The sequence below is a fragment of the Chrysemys picta genome, chromosome 6 (assembly GCF_011386835.1).
Source record: "Chrysemys picta bellii isolate R12L10 chromosome 6, ASM1138683v2, whole genome shotgun sequence".
Lineage (NCBI taxonomy): Eukaryota > Metazoa > Chordata > Testudines > Emydidae > Chrysemys > Chrysemys picta.
In genome coordinates this window covers 104,183,453-104,202,920 of record NC_088796.1, presented here as the reverse complement: position 1 = coordinate 104,202,920, position 19,468 = coordinate 104,183,453, and the positions used below count along the sequence as shown (strand labels likewise).

The 19,468-nt window shown below is 39.2% G+C and overlaps 1 protein-coding gene across 8 annotated transcripts in view; it reads left to right on the top strand.

The window, feature by feature from the left end:
• Positions 1-19,468, top strand: part of CNTLN (centlein) — a 275,372-nt gene that overhangs the window by 168,739 nt on the left and 87,165 nt on the right. For all 8 annotated transcript variants that reach the window (XR_010588654.1, XM_065549483.1, XM_065549484.1 and 5 more), the window contains 2 exons: positions 6,089-6,189; positions 16,431-16,522. Coding sequence is in view for 7 of the 8 variants with exons in the window: in XM_065549483.1 (XP_065405555.1) it covers positions 6,089-6,189; positions 16,431-16,522 (193 nt within the window). In the remaining variant the exon portion in view is untranslated. The remainder of the gene's footprint in view (positions 1-6,088; positions 6,190-16,430; positions 16,523-19,468) is intronic.

Genomic DNA, 19,468 nt, shown 5'->3' with positions numbered 1-19,468 from the left:
CAAAAGTCAAGTCTCACTTCTGGTCTGTCTTAGTATAACTAGCAAGTAAAATTCCTTAATAATGTTGTTAATATTATTAATCATATTTAAGGTTTTGTATACACTGAGGCACTTTAGACTTGAATTATGCTACAAGGGCCCCAGAATGATTCAACTCTTCATACAGCCACATCCTTGAGTCCTGTCCAATCAGAACAGTATTCCTTGTATTGTTTTGTTCTGATATTCTTTGCATCCAAAATTTTAAATTTTTTAAATACCGCAAATTTATCTTTAACTGGGCATAGTGAGAAGCTAAAAGTTTTGATAACACTTAAAGAGAGGTGATTTTGCTTTTTGGTACTGAAGAAGGCAATTCTTTCCTTCCCTCGTTGGAGAGGAGTAGAAATAACTCTAAATTTGAGGGGGGTGGAGGGACTGGCATTGAGGGAAGTCTTTATTAGAATTAACTGTAAAATACCTGCTAAAGAAGCTGAGTGAGAGTCTTAAAACCAGACACTGGTTGGAATGCCCCTGTGGCAGTTGGAAATCTTTTTCTAACCCTGTTTTGTTATGAAAATCAGCTAGTCATACATTATATTCTCTGATTCATGGAAATGTTTAACTTACCTAATAGGCTTGATATGCAAGCTGTTGGACAAACGTATGTATGCGATTTGCCCATCACTATTGGATGTATGTAAATGTAACTGTCAGCTTTACTTTACAGAATCAACTGAACATTATTTTTAAAAAATCATGATACAATCCAGGCATCTTGGATAACAGTCGTTCTCTCTGGAAGGGCCCAGTCTAACTCCCATTGACTTTAGTGTGAATCTTTCAATTGATTTTGGTGGGAGTTGGATTGGGCCCCATGGTAGTTTCAAGTACCGTGATGGTTGTGCTTAGCAGCATCCTGCTTACCAAGGTTGTGTACACACAACCATGGCAATACTAATTGCTTTAAAAAGAGCTTTGAGAGATACTTCACATATGAAATTGTTTTATAAAACTAAATTCTGTTCTGTTCTGATGTGTTTGTGTTAAATATTTGAGGGCATTTTTCAATGTTCTTGAATTTGTGAGTGAGGCATCCATCCTGGGTGGAACATAATTAACAGCATATTTTCTTTCCAAAGAATGTTTTAGCATAAAACTGTAATAGGGTAAAAGGAAATTAAAATAACTAATAAATAGGTCTGTGATCCCAGCAGAAACCAAAATTTTGGCACATTTCAAAACCTGTTTATATTGCATTCAGGTAAACAAAAACTGATAGAACCTTGTCCATGTGAAGATCACATGTAGCTATAGTCCGAGCAATTATTAATTAGCTCCAGCATATCACAGCTTTTAAAATGGTTCACCTGCTGAGTATTATCATTAGAGATATGATTGTGGACTTTGAATTTAATGAAATTTAACAAAGTTTAGCAGAATGGTTACTTATTTTCTTTTCATCTAGGTTACTAATGGCTATTACTAGTAATGAATCTCCTTTGCCTAAGGTCTATCATGGATACAGAGACAAGATATTTTATGCATACCCTCAGAGACTGTACTATGCAGTTTTGTATTATTTTTTTTTTAATTAAAAATATAATTTATATTCAGTTCTCCTTTGCCTATTTATTTCAGTTAATTTATCTGTGGTTAGGATAATATCTGCAGATTTTTGAAACTTGAATGCCCTTACATATTTTATCTACTCAGTATGTCAATCTACAGTACTGTATAATTTTGTTAAAATAGTTTACAGTATTTAATATTCGTTAGCACAGAACCCATACAATTTTTGTGTGTTGTAATAGTCTTTGACCTGGAGGTTTAAAGTTTAAAACCATGTTGAGTAATGGTATACACTACATAACACAAATATAACTGTGACTTTAAAATGTAGCAGCAACCTTAACTGTTTTAGGAGAACAGTAGCTACAAATATATGTGAATTTACTCCCGGCCCATAACCTGGGAGTCATCTTTGACTCCTCCCTTTCCCTTTGAGCTGCACATCCCAGCTATGTCCAATCTAGCCATTTCTTCCTCTATAACTTTTCTAAGATCCAAGCTCTTTCTAACCACACAGTGAAAACCCTTTTTCAGGTCCACATTTCTCATCTGGATCACAGAAACCTCTCCAGCCTACCCGATAACTGCTTTGCCACCTCTAGTAATGTATTTAAAACCCGATCATCTTTCTTGCCTGATCTTCTATGGCACTCTGCTCCTTGAAGACCTCCACTGGCTCCACCTTTTCTGCCATTTCAAGTTCAAACTTCACGTGCTCTCCTGCAGGACTTCTCACAGCTCGTCCCTCCCTATTTATCTGATCTTTTCTTTTTACCAGCTTATCCCCCACCCACCATCCATTTTGCATTGCTTTTCATGTCCTTGCATCACTTCTATGCTCCTCTTAGCAGCCACCTTTGTGCCTTCTTTTATGCTCCTTCCTTTGCATGTAATAGTATCTCCAATTTCATCTGTAACCTTCTCTTCCTTCCGCTTCAGTCAGGTATAGTTAAAACCTTTGGGTGCCACCACAAGGTAAAATAATAAATAAGAATAAGAATATTAAATACAGTGTGTTAAAGCTGTGCAATTTAAATAAAAAAGGTAGGAACTGGGAGAAGTTAGGGTTCCTAGAGCAATGTTAACTCTGCAATATTGAGCATCCTGTATATTTTCTGGGATGGCATATATTTAACAACTGAAACAGAAACGTAGAAAAGAAGACTGGAAAATAGTACATATGTGCAACATGGCCAAGTTAACGTTGTCATGAGAAGCTTAAAGCTGAGCTGAAAAGTCAAAAACCAAATTCCCTTTTACTACTTCTATCGCAAAGTTTTTAAAGTAATTTTTCTTTTGCCCTTTTTAATATTAATACTATCAGGTTCTGATGTTTCTTAATGTCTATAGCAATATGATAAGATAGCTTATATAGTGACGCCATACAAGGATATAACTTGAGCTGCAGTTCTTACCATTGACTGACAGGTGAGGGGATACTGATGATCAACAGTGTAAAAGTGGCATCTCTTTTTCCTTCAGTTGTTCAGTCTGGTGTGACATTAGAAGGAGGATTGGTATTGTCATCAAAGGAGAAAAGTTAGAAATTTACTGGGTTGGTCTTCTGTTTTCATTTAATTAAAGCTTAGAATTTGTGGAATATTGCAGAAATATAGCAAAATTGGTGGAAAGATCCTAAACTTGTGGAAGCCATGATTTTATTGCCACAATAAGAATGGGCCTAAAATTTGTGTCATATTCAAAACCAACAGTTCTTTTGGAATATGTTCAGCTTTGACAATTTTTTTGCTGCTGATGCTGGTGGCTGGAAGCTGAAGGAGGCATATGCTGATGTTAAGAGCTCTTCTTCCACATTTCAAGCTACAATCAGGTGGCATTAGTGCAGAAAAATTCTTCAGAGAGACTTCCTTCCCACTATTGAAGACTCTTCAAAGGGGAAGCCTCTCAGCTTCTGTTAGTGTTGTGGATCTTCTGAGAGTCTATAAACACCCTGCCGTTTGCTCACCACTTGTTCAGTGAAACAGAAGATTTCCACACACACACAACTGCCTTTGAGGTAGTAGCAAAACCCAATATGGTTCTGTATTCCAGGGTTTGATTTCTTAATTGAAAATATATCAAACAATCCAATATTTTTATGTTTATACTTGTCTGATAGCCACAGCATTGTATTGGCTTCTCTTCCAAAATAACACTGGGATCTCTTATTCACAGTATCTAAGCTTTGAGGCTGCCTTCCTTTCTCTGTGGTTACAGTAGATTAGTATTCTGCATTATCCCACAGCTTATTTTTGATCCCTGGAGTGAAAGGATTGCAGAGGCAGTACAGTCATCTCTGGATGAGGGGAGGAAGTGCCTCATGTCACTAGAATCACTTTAGTCAATCTAGAATGAATGTGGATGGGCTTTGAAGAAAATCCTATCCAGACTTCACTGGAGTACGGTTGCTATGACATGGAGCCTTGAAAAGGGGACCAGTGGGGGGTAGTTTGACAGAAGATCCTGCATTGAGAACCTTTGGAAAATAATATATGAACACTTCTTTAGAGCTCTACTTATTAGCATTTTTAACAGAGGGAGGAGGAGGAGAATAACCAGGATATAGTTGTGCTTGCATATTACATTTGCAAACGTTAAAAAGCATTTGTGTACAGCTCTTTAATAGACTTCAGGTCAGGAAATATTGTTAGATTTTGCAACAACAATTTTCTACTACTAAGTTATCAAGATAGTTTTGGAACAATTGGTATAGAGACCAAGGGAGCTGCTTCATTTTAAGTCTTGTTCTTCCCATGGCAATGATTCCTATCTACGCTGTATAGCTAACGGCCTCATAAATGATGTTGGAAAGGCATTTGTCTGCAAACAGTCATGATAAAAAGATACACTATTAACTGTATTTGCTTCCATGTCATTCTCATTTTCTGATATTCAATACAGAGCGTATTGTATACCAGGGATGTAAAGACTATCCATCAGTTGTTTTTTCTATTATTTCTGCCATTTGCCATAAAATCGATCACTACAAAAATAGAAAAGTTTGAAAATGTGACATTCTAGTAGGGGAATATTGTATTTATTCAGTCTTTTCCAGGAGATAAGGCTAAGCAGAAATGATTATGACAACAGTCTGTATCTTCAGATAATTTACACATTTAGAAATCTGTTCTATGCCAACTGAATAGAGATATGATTTGTGCCTCCCAACACTTTTGGCCCTGAGTAAGTGTATGAACAATATAATCATGGACACTAGACCTGGAAAAGGCCTGTTATTTCATCTAAACCATTCCCTTGCCAGTGTGGGAGCCAGGGCCAGCTCTGGCTTTTTTGCCGCCCCAGGCAAAAAAGCCTCCGGCCGCCCCCCCCCCAGGCGCGGCAGGGGAGGGCGGCCGGAGCCCCGGGGGGAGGGCAACGAGCCCCAGCTGGGGCTCCGCTCTCCCCGGCGGCCAGAGTGCCGGGGGGAGGGCGGCGAGCCCCGGCCGGGGCTCCGCTCTCCCGGCGGCCAGAGTGCCGGGGGGAGGACGGCGAGCCCCGGCCAGGACTCCGCTCTCCCCGGCGGCCAGAGTGCCGGGGGGAGGACGGCGAGCCCCGGCCGGGACTCCGCTCTCCCCGGCGGCCAGAGTGCCGGGGGGAGGGCGGCGAGCCCCGGCCGGGGCCCCGCTCTCCCCGGTGGCCGGAGCCGGAGCACTGCGCCGCCCCCCTCCAGGTGCCGCCCCAAGCACAAGCTTGGTGGGCTGGTGCCTGGAGCCGGCCCTGGTGGGAGCGATCCTTGAATACATCTTCTGAATGCTTTTTACATTATATATAATGTTTATATATAATATTTGTATAGAAATAGTTTTACATCTACTTCATTCCCTTCTTTCACTAATTAAGCATGCAGGTCCTGATGAAAGCATCTCGGCATATTTAACTTTAAGCACATGAGTAATTTCATTAGTTTCAATGAGACTGCACATGTGCCTAAACGCTATGCTAGATAGGGACTTTAAAATTTATCAAGCATAAACTCTGCCTTTCTCTATCCCCTTCAGTCCTCTCTTATTCATTTTTAGTTGTATTTTGCCAATCCTTGAAACTCTTTCATGCCACGCCCATTTGCTGCACTCCCCCTTTAAAAACTTCCTAGTATTCTGCACCTCCTCTTCATACCCTGTGTGTGTGCATAGATGTGCCTATATACATAGATGGGCCCAATTTTAATTGATGCTAACGCCCCTTTACTTTGTCAAAGTGTCATAAACGGGTTTCAGCATAAATGAAAATGTGGTCCCCATATGAATGTATGTACGTAGAGGGGAGGAGCTGAAACCACTAATGTAAGTATAGTTACAAAATCTATATCTGAGTTTTGTGAATTTACTGGCAATTGTGTTATATCAGTTTTTACTTACAGTAGCAGGTATGAAAGTATCTACATTCTAAAACAATAGCAACTGTATTTAGATCATATATGTTCCCTTGCCAGTAATATTTATTTTGATATGTTTTTCATTTAATTTTGTTTCATATTTTATTAGGATGTGTTTGGCTGTTTTTCTGTTCCTTCTTATTTGCCTATGCTATTTTGTAGATTGAATCTTGAAGAAGAATTAGATCAGATGAAAGTACGTAGATCTATGGATAAGGCTACAATACAAGAACTGAATCTGTGTCTGCAACAAGAAAGGGAAGGTAAAAAAATTTAGAATTATATAATATTTGATTAGACAGAAAATATTTTATTGGATGGGTTTTCTTTTCTCTCAATAGTTTTTTAAATTTCTGATTTGGAATTCTGCTGACACACACACATATGTTCTTTTTTTAAATGTACAGTTACCCGTTATTAGCTCTCTACATGATTCATAAACTAGTAATCATCCATTCTGAAAGGAAATAGTTTTCCAAAACTTTGTATCCTGAGAATTCAAGATGACTGGTGCAGTGTTACAAATGTTACAGATACAAATGTTATAAAATCTGCAATATCAGATTCAGAATTTTTATGGCACCCCCCAATACCAAATAAATTTAGACATGAACCAAAATGGTGGAAATATGTGAAAATGATGCCAACAAGATTGCTTCTATTTCTGTATCCTTGCCACCTCACTGCTCCTATCCTCATCCACCTCCTTTCACCCTCTGCTTTATTTGAAATGTCTGGGGACTACACTGAGGTTCAAGAGAACTCATTTTAGTCGGCCAGTCACTGCTTTTCTAGAAGGTTCCTGAAGCTCAGCAGAACCTGTGGGGGGTATCTCACAGGTCTCAATGTGAAGAAGTCCCATTTTAGGGAACTGCAGTATTAATGAGTAGCCTTATCCTTTTTTCCTTTTTGTCTGCTGCTGGCTGCTTTCCATTTCTATTTTTGCAGAAATGTTGGCCAGGTTGGTAAAACAAAATAAAGTAACATTTTTTTAAAAGCGTATATTTTACAACCAGGCACCCAGTTCCAAAAAAATCTGTGAAAGCATCCAGCTGCTAAAAATGGCAAGTGGCTGGATTCTCACCTGTTGCTTTCTAGTTCCTATTTTCATCAAAACAGACAGGGTGGATTGATTTAAATCAAGGTGATTTAAATTGCTAAGTGGAAAGCTCAAATTAAATAATTGATTTTAATCAACTTTTCCATTTCTACTTCAGTTATTTTCTAAAGAAAGATGCATTCTCATTGGTTGATATAACCATTAGTTGTAAATCAACATAATTTAAATAGAGCCTTTACATTCGATTTGATACATCATTTTGCTACCTAGGAGGCTACACCATAACTATATACATTTATTTAAGCAATTATATAGCTTTATACTTTCAAATTTTATTAATTTTACATTTTTTGTATGTTAGAAAATGATGACTGATATATTGCTTATTTACTAGATAATTAACTTTTTGCTCATGATTATATAAAAGAGCAGCCATTACTGCCAAGTTTTTGAAAGAGACTCATGGATTCAGTGTGGGCTGTAGTCCACGAAAGCTTATGCTCTAATAAATTTGTTAGTCTCTAAGGTGCCACAAGTACTCCTGTTCTTTTTGCGGATACAGACTAACACGGCTGCTACTCTGAAACCTGTATTTACTTTCTATTTAAATGTTTTAAGAGATTATAGTAAATTTAGGCTTTAATATATTTTGTATTACATTCATATTTCATTTTAAACAGGTTGATTTTTCAAAAGAAAAACTTAGCAAAATCAAAAAAATCTTTTTGAAATAAAAGATCTGTTTTTTTTAAAAACAGCTTTTAAAAATCATCAATTTTTATCTACCCTGAAAACAGGTATTGAACTGGAGGAAACAATGTAAGGATTTAAAATACTGATTTAAAAATCACTCACCTGTTTTTTTCTAGTTTAGTCTAGAACCACAGAACCAGGAATAGAAAGGCAGCTAGGAGTGAGCTGGCTGCCTGCTGAACAATAACGGTGTCACTTTCTAAAAAAAATTCAGATCTCGGGAATCTTAAAGGCTTCTAAAGTATTTAGTATTTGAATGCTTAAAAGAACCCCAAATCTTTACAGAATAAAACATCTTTATTTTATGAAATATATATTCCTCACTCCTTAAAGAAAATTATACACAAATTTCAGGCTATGCAAATACATTGGTCACTTGCACTTTTAAGGTGATTGAAAACAAAAGGTTAAACACAGTTGAGTTGTGTGGGTATCCAGTTTAATTGCATTTCCTATCAATTGTTGTTGCTTACCTGAACACTATAAATATTAATATTTTTTCTAGAGATAAATAGCTGGCTTATATCACTGGATATATTTTAAGTGAAAAGTCTCATTAGTGTATCAGAATGAATTTATTACAGCCTTGTGAAGGTAATGTTTACCAGTCCAGTCTCAAAAATTACTCACTCATCCATACTACAATGATGAGCTGCTTCTCTTGTGCTCCTCCTGCACGCCTTAGAAGATACACAACAGGAGAGAACCTGGTGTAATAGACAGTTTTGCACAATGTTTTCTGGTTGAACTCCTACGAGCTTGGAGCCATAGAAAACTTGATGTGTATAAAGTTTCCTATGCTAGCTGAACTTTAATGGTGTGATGGAGTGTACAGGATTTATAGTGACCGTGGGAGGGGGGTCTCCCTACCTACTGGTGATCCTTGGAAAGCTATTGTCAAGACAGACAATGGTTGTTTTTAGTTAAAGCCCAACAAAGATTTTCAGCATTGACTAAGAGGCACAGCCATACAGGCAGAAATTAGATGCAACTAAGTCTAGTAAAGTGTAGAAATGAACCTTGTTAAAGCTTAGAACCATGAGATGGTTATTTAGAAGTTAGGACAGAGGGCTTGAGAGATACTTGTAGATACTTCTGTTTTTTGGTTAGCTGGTTTTGGGGTCTTTTATGTGTGTTTTAGGGTTTAAACCACATATGGGAATTACCCACCTACATGGGGCTTTTCAGTTTTGTGTGGAAAAGAATCCTTTAAAAAAATTCATAACCCTGAAATCCCAGATTGGGGAGAGTGAGTGTCTGTGTTTCTTTTTTGGGGGGTGCAGGGGGCAGTGGTGGGAAGTTGTTTTTAGGTTTCACCTGTCTAGATTCTCAGACTACGCCCTACTGTTCCTTGTTTTCTTCTTTTAAAAAAAGAAGGGAGTTTGCAGATCGAAAACTTATTTGGGAGTCCTGCAGTTACAGACCTCCTCCTGTGTGCAGGACAGGAACGCAATTTCTGGGTGCGTCCTAAAGAGCGCAGAAGAGGAGCTCTGCTACCACAGAAAGATCAGCAAATAAGAGCATTCTTTTTGTGTACCTTAGGAAGCGAGCTCATAGGTAGGTGTCGAGTTTCCTAAGCTCCACTGGAGCAGGGAACAAAGGTATATGTATTAGGGCCCTACCAAATTCACGGTCCATTTTGGTCAATTTCACAGACATAGAATTTTTAAAATCATAAATTCCATGATTTCAGCTACACCTCTACCCCGATATAATGCTGTCCTCAGGAGCCAAAAAATCTTACCGTGTTATAGGTGAAACCACGCTATGTCGAACTTGCTTTGATCCGCCGGACTGCGCAGCCCCCCTCCGGAGGACTGCTTTACCGCGTTATATCTGAATTCGTGTTATATCAGGTCGCGTTATATCGGGGTAGAGGTGTATTTAAATCTGAAATTTCACGGTATTGTTGGGGTCCTAACCCAAAAAGGAGTTATGGGGAGGGGGGTCTCAAGATTATTGTAGAGGGGGTTGTGGTACTGCTACCCTTACTTCTGCACTGCTGCTGGCGGTGGTGCTGCCTTCAGAGCTGGGCAGCTGGAGAGCGGCGGCTGCTGGCTGGGATCCCAGCTCTGAAGGCAGAGCCACCAGCAGCAGCGGCACAGAAGAATGGCATGGTATGGTATTGCCACCCTTACTTCTGCACTACTGCCTGCAGAGCTGGGCCCTCAGTCAGCAGCTGCCACTCTCTGGCCGCCCAGCTCTGAAGGCAGCAGAGAGACGCAAGGGTGGCATGGTATGGTATTGCCACCCTTACTTCTGCATTGTTTCTGGCGGGCGGTGCCTTCAGAGCTGGGTGCCCGGCCAACAGCTGCCACTCTCCGGCCACCAAGCTTTGAAGGCAGTGCAGAGGTGAGGGTGGCAATATCCCAAACCCCTAAAATAACCTTGCAACTCCCTTTTGGGTCAGGACCCCCAGTTTGAGAATCCTGGTCTCCTCCGTGAAATCTGTAATAAGCACACAAAAGACCAGATTTCACGGTCCGTGACGCGTTTTTCATGGCTGTGAATTTGGTAGGGCCCTATGTATTACACTTTGTTGGGTAAAATGTTACGTATTAGCATTTGGCTGCATATGTTTCCCCGGTTGGCTTCTATGACAGATAGATGTTAATCACAACCTAAATTACACCACTTTTGAGAAAGTTTGAGGTGAATCCATTCAGTCATTCAGTAATTTGAATGAATTTAAGTCATTTTTTTAAAGTGTGGGGCTGGTGTCTAGCTTTTCTCAGCTTCCCCTCAGAAATCACTCAATTTTAACCGTTAATACTTTCGGCAGAAGTAGATTTAAAATAACAGCTGTAGGAGATTTTAAATTAAGGTTTTAAAATTACATTATTGAAAAATAAGCAAATAATGGTAATAAGCATATTGCGTGTTATGTTCTTTTTTATATATATACCATGAGGCTCTAACCCTCAGTTTATCTGAAAAAATGAACACAGCTTTAACTATGGAGTCAGACAGCACCTTCAGAATAATAAATATATTTATATACTTACACACACGTACTAAAATGATAAGAACACAATAAAAGCATGTTTAGGATCACAGAAGGTGATGTGTAACAGTTGTGTGTGCAGTTTTGCACAGTAATTAAACACACAAATTAGATGACATGTTTTAGTTTTTAAAGTTCATCATTTGTACTCAGCTCAGTCTCACTTATAAATCACTTAGGCCATGTCTACACTAGCAGGCTTACAGCTTCACAGCTGTATCGATACAGCTGTACCACTGTAAGATCGCTCGTGTAGCTGCGCTATGCCAATAGACGAGAACTCTCCCGTTGACATAATTAACCATCTCCAATGAGTGGCGGTAGTGGACGTAGCACTGTACACACCAGCACTTCTTTCGGTGTAAGTTATGTCACTTGGAGGGATGTTTTTCCACATCCCTGAGCGACATAAGTTATAGCGACAAAAATGCCAGTGTAGACATAGCCTTAGTTTAACCAGTTCATTCAGCAGAAGTAGTTCTACGAAAAAAAGCTAGCAGAAAGAGCAGCAGACGTGAGAGAGAACAAGTACCATTGACAGAAGAATAGTTTTAATTTTGGAGTTAGCACTCCAAAAGCAAACCATTTTAGGAGGAGAAGTTTAAAACTATTTTCTTCGAAGGTAGATTATAGCCTCTCTAGTCTCTCCCATTATCCTTCACGTACTGAGATAAATTAGCTAACAAATCCTATTTCCGGGACTATTCCACCTCATTTATGATGATTGTGCATAAACAAAGAAGTAAATGAAAGAAAGCCACATGGATTGTATTCCATAAAATACGTAGAAGAAAACTATATTTTCAAAATAGAAAAATAAAATTTATAAAGTAAGAAATATTTTTGTCAGTGTTTTATGTATCGACACTGCAATTCTACTAACCCAGGGCTCAGACCCAGGATCCTGCAGGGCTGAAGAGTCTGAGCTCGAGTTAAGCCAGGGCTCAGGTCCAACCCTGATTGCTTTGCAGGGTAGACACAGCCCTGCTTGACTCGGATCCCAGGACTCAGCTGGAAGTATCCCACATTTCCAAGGGACAACTTTCTGCAACCTTCTCTGTTGAAAATAGAATTTTGCAAACGGCAGCAGCTCAGATCAGCGTTAACACTTTCTCTTTTGATCACCCATCTGCAAACATGCTATCAGAGAGCCTCCTGGGTTTGCAATGGAGAGTAAACTGATCAAGCCTTTTGCAAAGTGAGCTGCTTCCTGGTAACATGCAGGGTTGGTAGTAAAATTTTCTGACAGTGCAACACAGTCCTAGGGCTAAAGTGGCCACAGTACTTGATGTGAGGGCGCTAAGGACTCTGGGATATGGTTACTTTGGCTCAGAGACTGTTCATTGCAGTGTGGATGCCAGAGCCCTAGGTTCAAGCACAGATTAGAAAAGTCTTAATATAGGGTTAAAATACAATGTAGACGCTCAAACCGAGGGTTCAGCTGACTCAAGTCCCATGAACCCTGGGCTTACACTGCAGTGTAGACATACCCTTATTTGAAGACTAATGTTCCACTTTCCTAGTCAAGTCAATATGAAATGTACATTGTGCCATATTTTAGCAATATTCACGAACAGAGTGATTCAAATGTGTGAGTATATGCTTTTTGATTTGCCTCAAATAAACACTAAGAGGTGGTGTCCCTTCAAAATTAGCTTGATGTGGACATGGAAATAATGTGTGACAGATAATGCAACCACATGTGGTACCTTTGGGAACTATATTGTTCTCAATTTATGAATGTTCCGTGTATCGTTCTGAGCTAGGGATTGTGTTCTACTCCCTGCGGGAGGGTTACTACAGCTCCTCCAGGAACTAAAAACAGTGCGGGTGATTATTGCAATCCCTAGAATTGTACACAACTCCAGAGAAGTACCTGCCCCTGTGGTGGTTTGCAGATACTGGCTCCAACAGATACCAGAAGCCAAGGACACAAAGAAAGGGCTTTTGGTATAAAAGGGCCAGCTTGAACAGAGAGAGGGACTTTTATGTGTGTGTGGGGGGGGGTGGAGGGGCGGCGAATGGACCTGACCTTTGGTTCAAGGCTGAATCCAACCCTACTGATTGGTTGGAAGGCTTGACTCTGCCATTGCCCCCAGAGAGCTGATAAGCAACTTCAGGTATGTTTAATATGCATCTAGATCTTTTATTGGTTTATATGTTTTCTCTGTATGCTTTTGTCCTTAAATAAATGTACTCTACTTTGAAAGAGGTGTTTGAGTTGCTGATAAATCACTGTCACTGTCCTTGGAGAGAAACTAAAGAGTAGATGTTTGTCAGACATGCTCGGGATAATCACAGGGAAATGCAAAGGGACTGCGGCCTAAAGCCCCCAGTCAGAAGGGAGTGGGATGTGGGTCTCTTCCCAGAGAGAGGTGATGGCTGGAGGCCTAGGACCTGAGGGGCATTTCTGGAGCAGACCAGAGAGAAAGGTTAAAGGTACAGTGAGACTTGAAACTATGACAGCGAGAGACAGATGCTATAATGTGGTTAAATGCAGAGAGACTGCACCTTCATTAATAATTATTATCTAAGTAGGGTAACTAAGCCAGGTTACATGGCAGTGTTGTTCCAATGCAGGTTAGGCACCAATGGCCCCTGATATACTGTAAGCCTGAGCATGAGTGTGAAGGCCATGCCCATTCTAAAGTCTTTGGCATGACATGTGACCATGACTGGATACTGGTTTCCTGATCTCCTCTCCTCCTATTCACTGGAGGTAGGAGAGAGATGAGGGGAACAGCAAGCTGCACTGGACATAGAAGCGTATTCACCACTTTGCAATGCTGTGCTGAGGACTAAACCCCCAAGCAATTGACTCAGTTACAGGGTTTTGAATCACACTTTCTAAACTACCGAGCTCACCAAAGTTGCCAATTGCACAAGTTTACAATTGTAATGTAAATCCCTCGTCCCCTTCCTTTCCCTCCTCTCCAGTCCTGGATAACCTGGATGCCAGGTGGAAGATGGGGACAAAAACCACATAGCAACTTGACAGTTTTGCTAGATAGCCAGTTTTGGGTTTTGGAAGGGATTTTTCCTATCAGCCTAGCCCCAGCAACATAGGAGATCCAGTAACTAGGGTAAGGGTGGGACTGAAATGGGAGCCTACAATGGCTAACCCATCTGGGAAGCAAACTGTACATACCCCACCACCAGACAGGAGGCAGTAACCCAGCCCCCCACACCACCTCTGCTGCCCAGTGGCAGAGGCAATAGACAGGAGAAGCAGTAGAGCCTGGAACTAGCTGCCGCATTCCACCTCCACCCCTTCTGCCTTCCCTCACCATGTAGCATGAGGAAGAGGGGGGGTGGTAAGAAGAAGGTTGGGGAGGAGAGTGAAGCAATTGTCCCTACCTGCCAAAGGTGAAGCATGGAGGGGTAGAGAGGGGCACATGGAACACTCCCTCAGCTAGCCTCCCTTTCCTTTAACCTTGAGGGTATTTCCACTGGTCCTGACCCCACCAGTGCCCCATGCTGACTAGCAAGGTGAGCATTAGTCCTGCGTGTTTCATTGATTTGTCCAAACTAAAATCTGCAAGACAAGTTTTTTTCACTTGTTGTCTTTCTTTTTAAACTGATAATTCCTTTACTGCATCAGTATGTGTCTGATGAGTATCTGCTTCCTAATGGTGAAATTGTATTGCTATTACTGTTGTATTACCATTCCTGCAATCACCTCAAAACCAGATGTGGTGATTTTAAATAAAATGAAGTATTCAGTCCAAAGGGTGTTTGTTCATTCTGTTTTCTCAGTGGGACACAATTATACTATCACATATGACGGTTGTGACTTTATAATTGAAGACTGGATTCTATGGCTTCTGAGTGTTCCTGGCTCAAGAGTTTTACTTGGGTCTGCCACAGATAGAGCATGTGTGTGCTAGGTAGGCAGATGAAAGTGACTGCAGTTGTAGGCAGACAGACAAGCTCTAGGCAGTGCTTTCTTTCATGGCCGCACTACTTTCAGTGAACCATTATGTAATAGCACAGGGATAGAATAAACAATTTATTTTTTGCTTTTTAGAAATGGCCATGCCTCAGTAGGCTGTAGCTTCTCTTTAATTTGTGTTGCTACTGATTTCTATAATATTCCTTAATTTGTGCAAATAATTCTTCCAACAATCTTCCAGGAGTATTGTGGATTCTGTGTATGTAGATACAGTATACTTATTTATGGCTGTAGGTGCAATATTTATTTTAATATATCTAACTTTGTAATAAACATAATTTGTGCTTTGATCAGTATCTTTGGAAAAATCACCTTATTTTTAGTGGAATACAGTAAATATTGATATAAAAGCTACAGTAGACATTCAGATGAGTGAATATTTAGAAAAAGATTAAAAGTATTTACATATGATCTTTATGAGTTACTTAAGAATGTTGTAAATATATGCAGTACCACTGTGCTGGGGGACTGTACTTGGAAATAACATGGGAACTAGCAGATTAATATCAAGGTAAAGGTACATATTCCCCAGATGCATAGTTTTACCTTTTTCAGCTTTTATTATCTTTAGAATAGTGCTCTATTTATTTCATGAATACAGTAGTTTTAATTGGCTATGACATGTTCCAAAGACAAAAGAAGGGTCTAATTCACTCTAACAAACTTATTAGTCACTGTTTATATCAAGAGGATTGCTAATCTACAGAGAGTAATGCTGTTTTCTTCTACTCCTGTTTTGTTTAGAAATCAAAAGTTTTTAACTGACCTGCAGTGTCCGCTTGTGGTTTAAAATGATATTTGCAAAGCAAACCAAGCACAGATATTTTTTCCCCTAAGAGTCATTCTTTCAGTTAGTGTAGGAAAAAAAAAATCCTAAACATTTGACTGGCATTTCTACAACCGGGTTTTCCTGTTTCTCAACATAATTTTCTATCTTCCCTAAAGAAGTCACTCCAAGAATTACTATCCTTTTTTGTGAATAATAATGAAATCAACAAAGAATGGAAACCGAACACTTTTTTGTTCTGATTTACCTTATAATATTACTAACATTTCCATTTTGTAGATGTGCTTTCTTTAAGAACATTTTTTTTTTTACTTGCCCTTATTTTGGGAAGAATTTTAGTAATTGAAGTGTGGCCACTGGAATGGTAAATAGAATCAAGTTCACATTTACTAGTTTGTAGTTTTCTAATTGTTATGAACTCACAACATTACAACAGAATGATTTGTGTGCTTTATCCTGTAAAACACATGATCTTTCACTTAACAAAAGAGGGGTTTAAAGTTTCAGTTCATCCTAATTCTGTTACTGTTTGCTTTGTTCACCAATCGCTCTGATCTTCCTGGCAGGGGACAAGACCTAGAGAACAAAACTGGTAGTGACTGTGTAGATAAAAAGGCAATGAATTCTGCTTTTAAGGCATATAGGGAATAGTCTATAAAAGAATGAAAATGGGAATAAAAGTACAGCATCTTTAACCTGCAGATCTATTGTACCTTTGAAAAGCTTGTACTGTGGGGGGAAAAACACACTGTGATGCTACAAAGATTCATAATTATGTGACATAAGACTTTGAAAAGAGGTCGCTCTTTAGAGACTGGCCAAAAGGCTTGACAAGAAAATACACCAGGTTATTTATAATTGGGAAACTAAAGAACACATTTACTTAAACTGTTTGAGTATTGTTTTAGTGGGAATGTGTGTCACAATATTTTATTTATTCTCTGGCAGAACTACTCTTTAGACTTGGTGAAGATGATGGGGTCAAGAACAGTACTCCAAAGAAGAATGTGAAAGAAATATCAGATCAGACATTACAGAAGGTAAGATATTGAGCCCAGCAAGTTAAATCTAAGTTTTAACGTAAAGGATCATATGTTAACGTCAGAATTCATGAATTGAAGCTCTGTGTTCTATCTCTAATTTTCTTTCATAATTCAAAAACACTGACTGCCAAAATTATGTCAAAAATCAATGTTAGTGCAGTAGATATTGATGCATCATGTGAGATAAATGCTGTTAATGTCAGAGCAAATTAAAAATGTGTTTAAAGACAAAATGAACTGCAATAAACCAACACATTATCTAAATTAAAATAGGAGCATCTGCTTATTATTCACAGCTTTTGGGTTCCGAAATCTTTATTTTCTTTTGCCAAAGTTTATTTAACTGTACACATTATCAGATGTGAATCCATACAGCTGTTTTACTAAAGAATCACATCTGTGTATAATAGTGATTTGGTAATAAATTCACTTCGCATATTTTAAATTTAAAAAAAAATACTGTTTAAAAAAAGTTCTTAAATATGTAACCTCTCTCTACAAAATGGTACTGTAGATACATTTAGTAGGCTTATTGGTTTAACAGATATACTATACAGCATTTTTCATATTGTATTTGTACAATAATGAGGTATTCTTAACAAGTCACAATTTTTGTATTGATATTTTTGCTTTGCACAAATAGTTTTATATGTTAATAAGTGTTCACTTAAAAGGGCACATTTGTATTTTACCATATGTTTTTGTTTGCTGCAAAGAAAATGCATTTTTCAGATAGGCCTATTCCTTTAGCTTGTCTTTTAGCTTGTGATTTGGCCTAATTATATTGGTCTAGTTAATTAAACCTTTAAGAGCATTGTTAAATTGAATAAACAAAAATATGTACTTAAAATGTCAGTATGGCTATTTCTATTTTTCTTATATTTGTGAATTAACTTGTAGGAAGTACAGTAATTTACAGCAGATGACGTGATTGCATATACTTGTAACACTTGCCATATGGTCAGGTAATGAAGTCTGTCATCTCGTTATTACTGAATGACAAACATCATGTTAAAATAATAACAGGCATAACAGGAAATGCTCACATTCATTTATCTTAAGGCAGAGTGAGTAATTGAAATAATTTGAGCACTACAGTCTAGGATTTCACAGTTTATACTAGGTTATTATCTATATTTCAGAACTATAATTTTGTTTGCCAGGTGCTGTATAATTTTTTATCTCTATGGATACATACTGTTGTGATGATACCTTAGGACAGTAGTCAGGGCCGGCTCTAGGCAGCAGCCTAGCAAGTGTGTGCCTGGGGCGGCAAATGGGAAAGGGCGGCTTCCCGGGCGGTCTTCGGGTGGCACTGCGGCGGCTTTTGGTGGCACGCTAGCGGCAGCTTCTCCGGTGATACCCTCAGCAGTGGCATGACGGCAGCAGCTCCTCCGGTTCCCTCAGCGGCGGCGTGACTGCGGCAGCTTTTGTTTTTTTTTTCCTTCGCTGCTTGGGGCGGCGAAAAAGGTAGTGCCGGCCTTGAAAGTAGTTCTCAATCAGGGGTCCGGGGCCTCCTGGGGTGCTGTGAGCAGGTTTCAGGGGGGCTGCCAAGCAGAGCCAGCATTAGATTTGCTGGGGACTAAGGTAGAAAGCAGACACATTCAGTGGGGCTTCTTAAGTCCAGGGTCCTGAGCCCTGCCACCTGGGGCTGAAGCTGAAGTCTGAGCAATGTAGCTTTGTAGGGGCCCTCGTGGCATGGGGCCCCAGGCAATTGCCCGGCTTGCTATACTCTAACGCCGACCCTGCCTTTTATATGCAGGAAACGAGTTGTTGTGGCACAGGTGGGCCATGGAGTTTTTATAGCGTGTTGGGGGGGGTCTCAGAAAGAAAAAGGTTGAGAACCTCTGCCTTAAGATATAGACCCAGAAGATATTTGCTGTTTCCTTTCAACTACCCAGAAGAGACTTTAAATGACATTGAACGTAAAAGGTGTTCTAAAGAACTAAGAAATGAGGAAAGCTCAGGTTGGAAGGGCTTAATGCACAATGAGTTAATGATGAGTACTGTATTGGCCTTTAACCACTGGAGATGTGGGTTCAAATGCTAATCTTAATCATAAATACAATGGGTAAAATCTTAGCTTCATTGAGGTCAATAGCGAAATTCCCCTTGATTTCAATGAATTCAGAATTTCACCCAATGAGTTCTAATTCTTTGTTCACTGTAAACCTGCCACATGTTTTGCTCAAGGGAAGTCCAGCAATGGATAAGCATAGATATTGAAGTTCTGATTTGAAGCTCATTGATAAAGATATATTAGGATGTTTGAACATCACTATTCTTAATTTAACATGTGCACTCAGATCCTTCACTGTCATTTGAACTAAATTAATCCATCAGACAAAATAATTCTATATGATTTAAAACAATTAAAAACCTTCAGCCTAATACAGCCTGTCAGAGTACCTCTAATATTTCTTTAGAAATACTGTTCAGTTTAAAAAGTTTGAAATTTGATATTGTTTTTGGCATTCCACTCTTGCAGCATGCTGGCAGTGGCCAATATTTTATAAAACGAGTTTCTAAAGTTAGGCTGCTAAATTCTTCTGTAGGTACCTGATTTTCCAAAGAGCTGAGCACTCAGCAGCTCCCACCAAAAATAGAGTAGAGAAAGAACTGTGGTACATCAACTACTAGGTAACTGACAGTGAGACTTTTCCAAAGATTTTTCCAAAGTTGCATTGATTTTCCCAAAGACACTTTGGAAAAATCTTATCTGAGTAGCTGTTCCTTTTTAGGGGCCTAGTTCAAATTAAACTTGCTGTTCATTGCTGAATATTGTGGTATTTAGTTTAAACTTTGACCAATGGCATTAAAGGACAGTAAGAATCAGTCTATTAGAGGTAATCCTGAGTTTGTTTAGATGGTATAGTACATCAGCAACAAAACATATGCATCATTTGGACATAGCAAGTCTTTAGGTATGAAGAAAAATGCTTC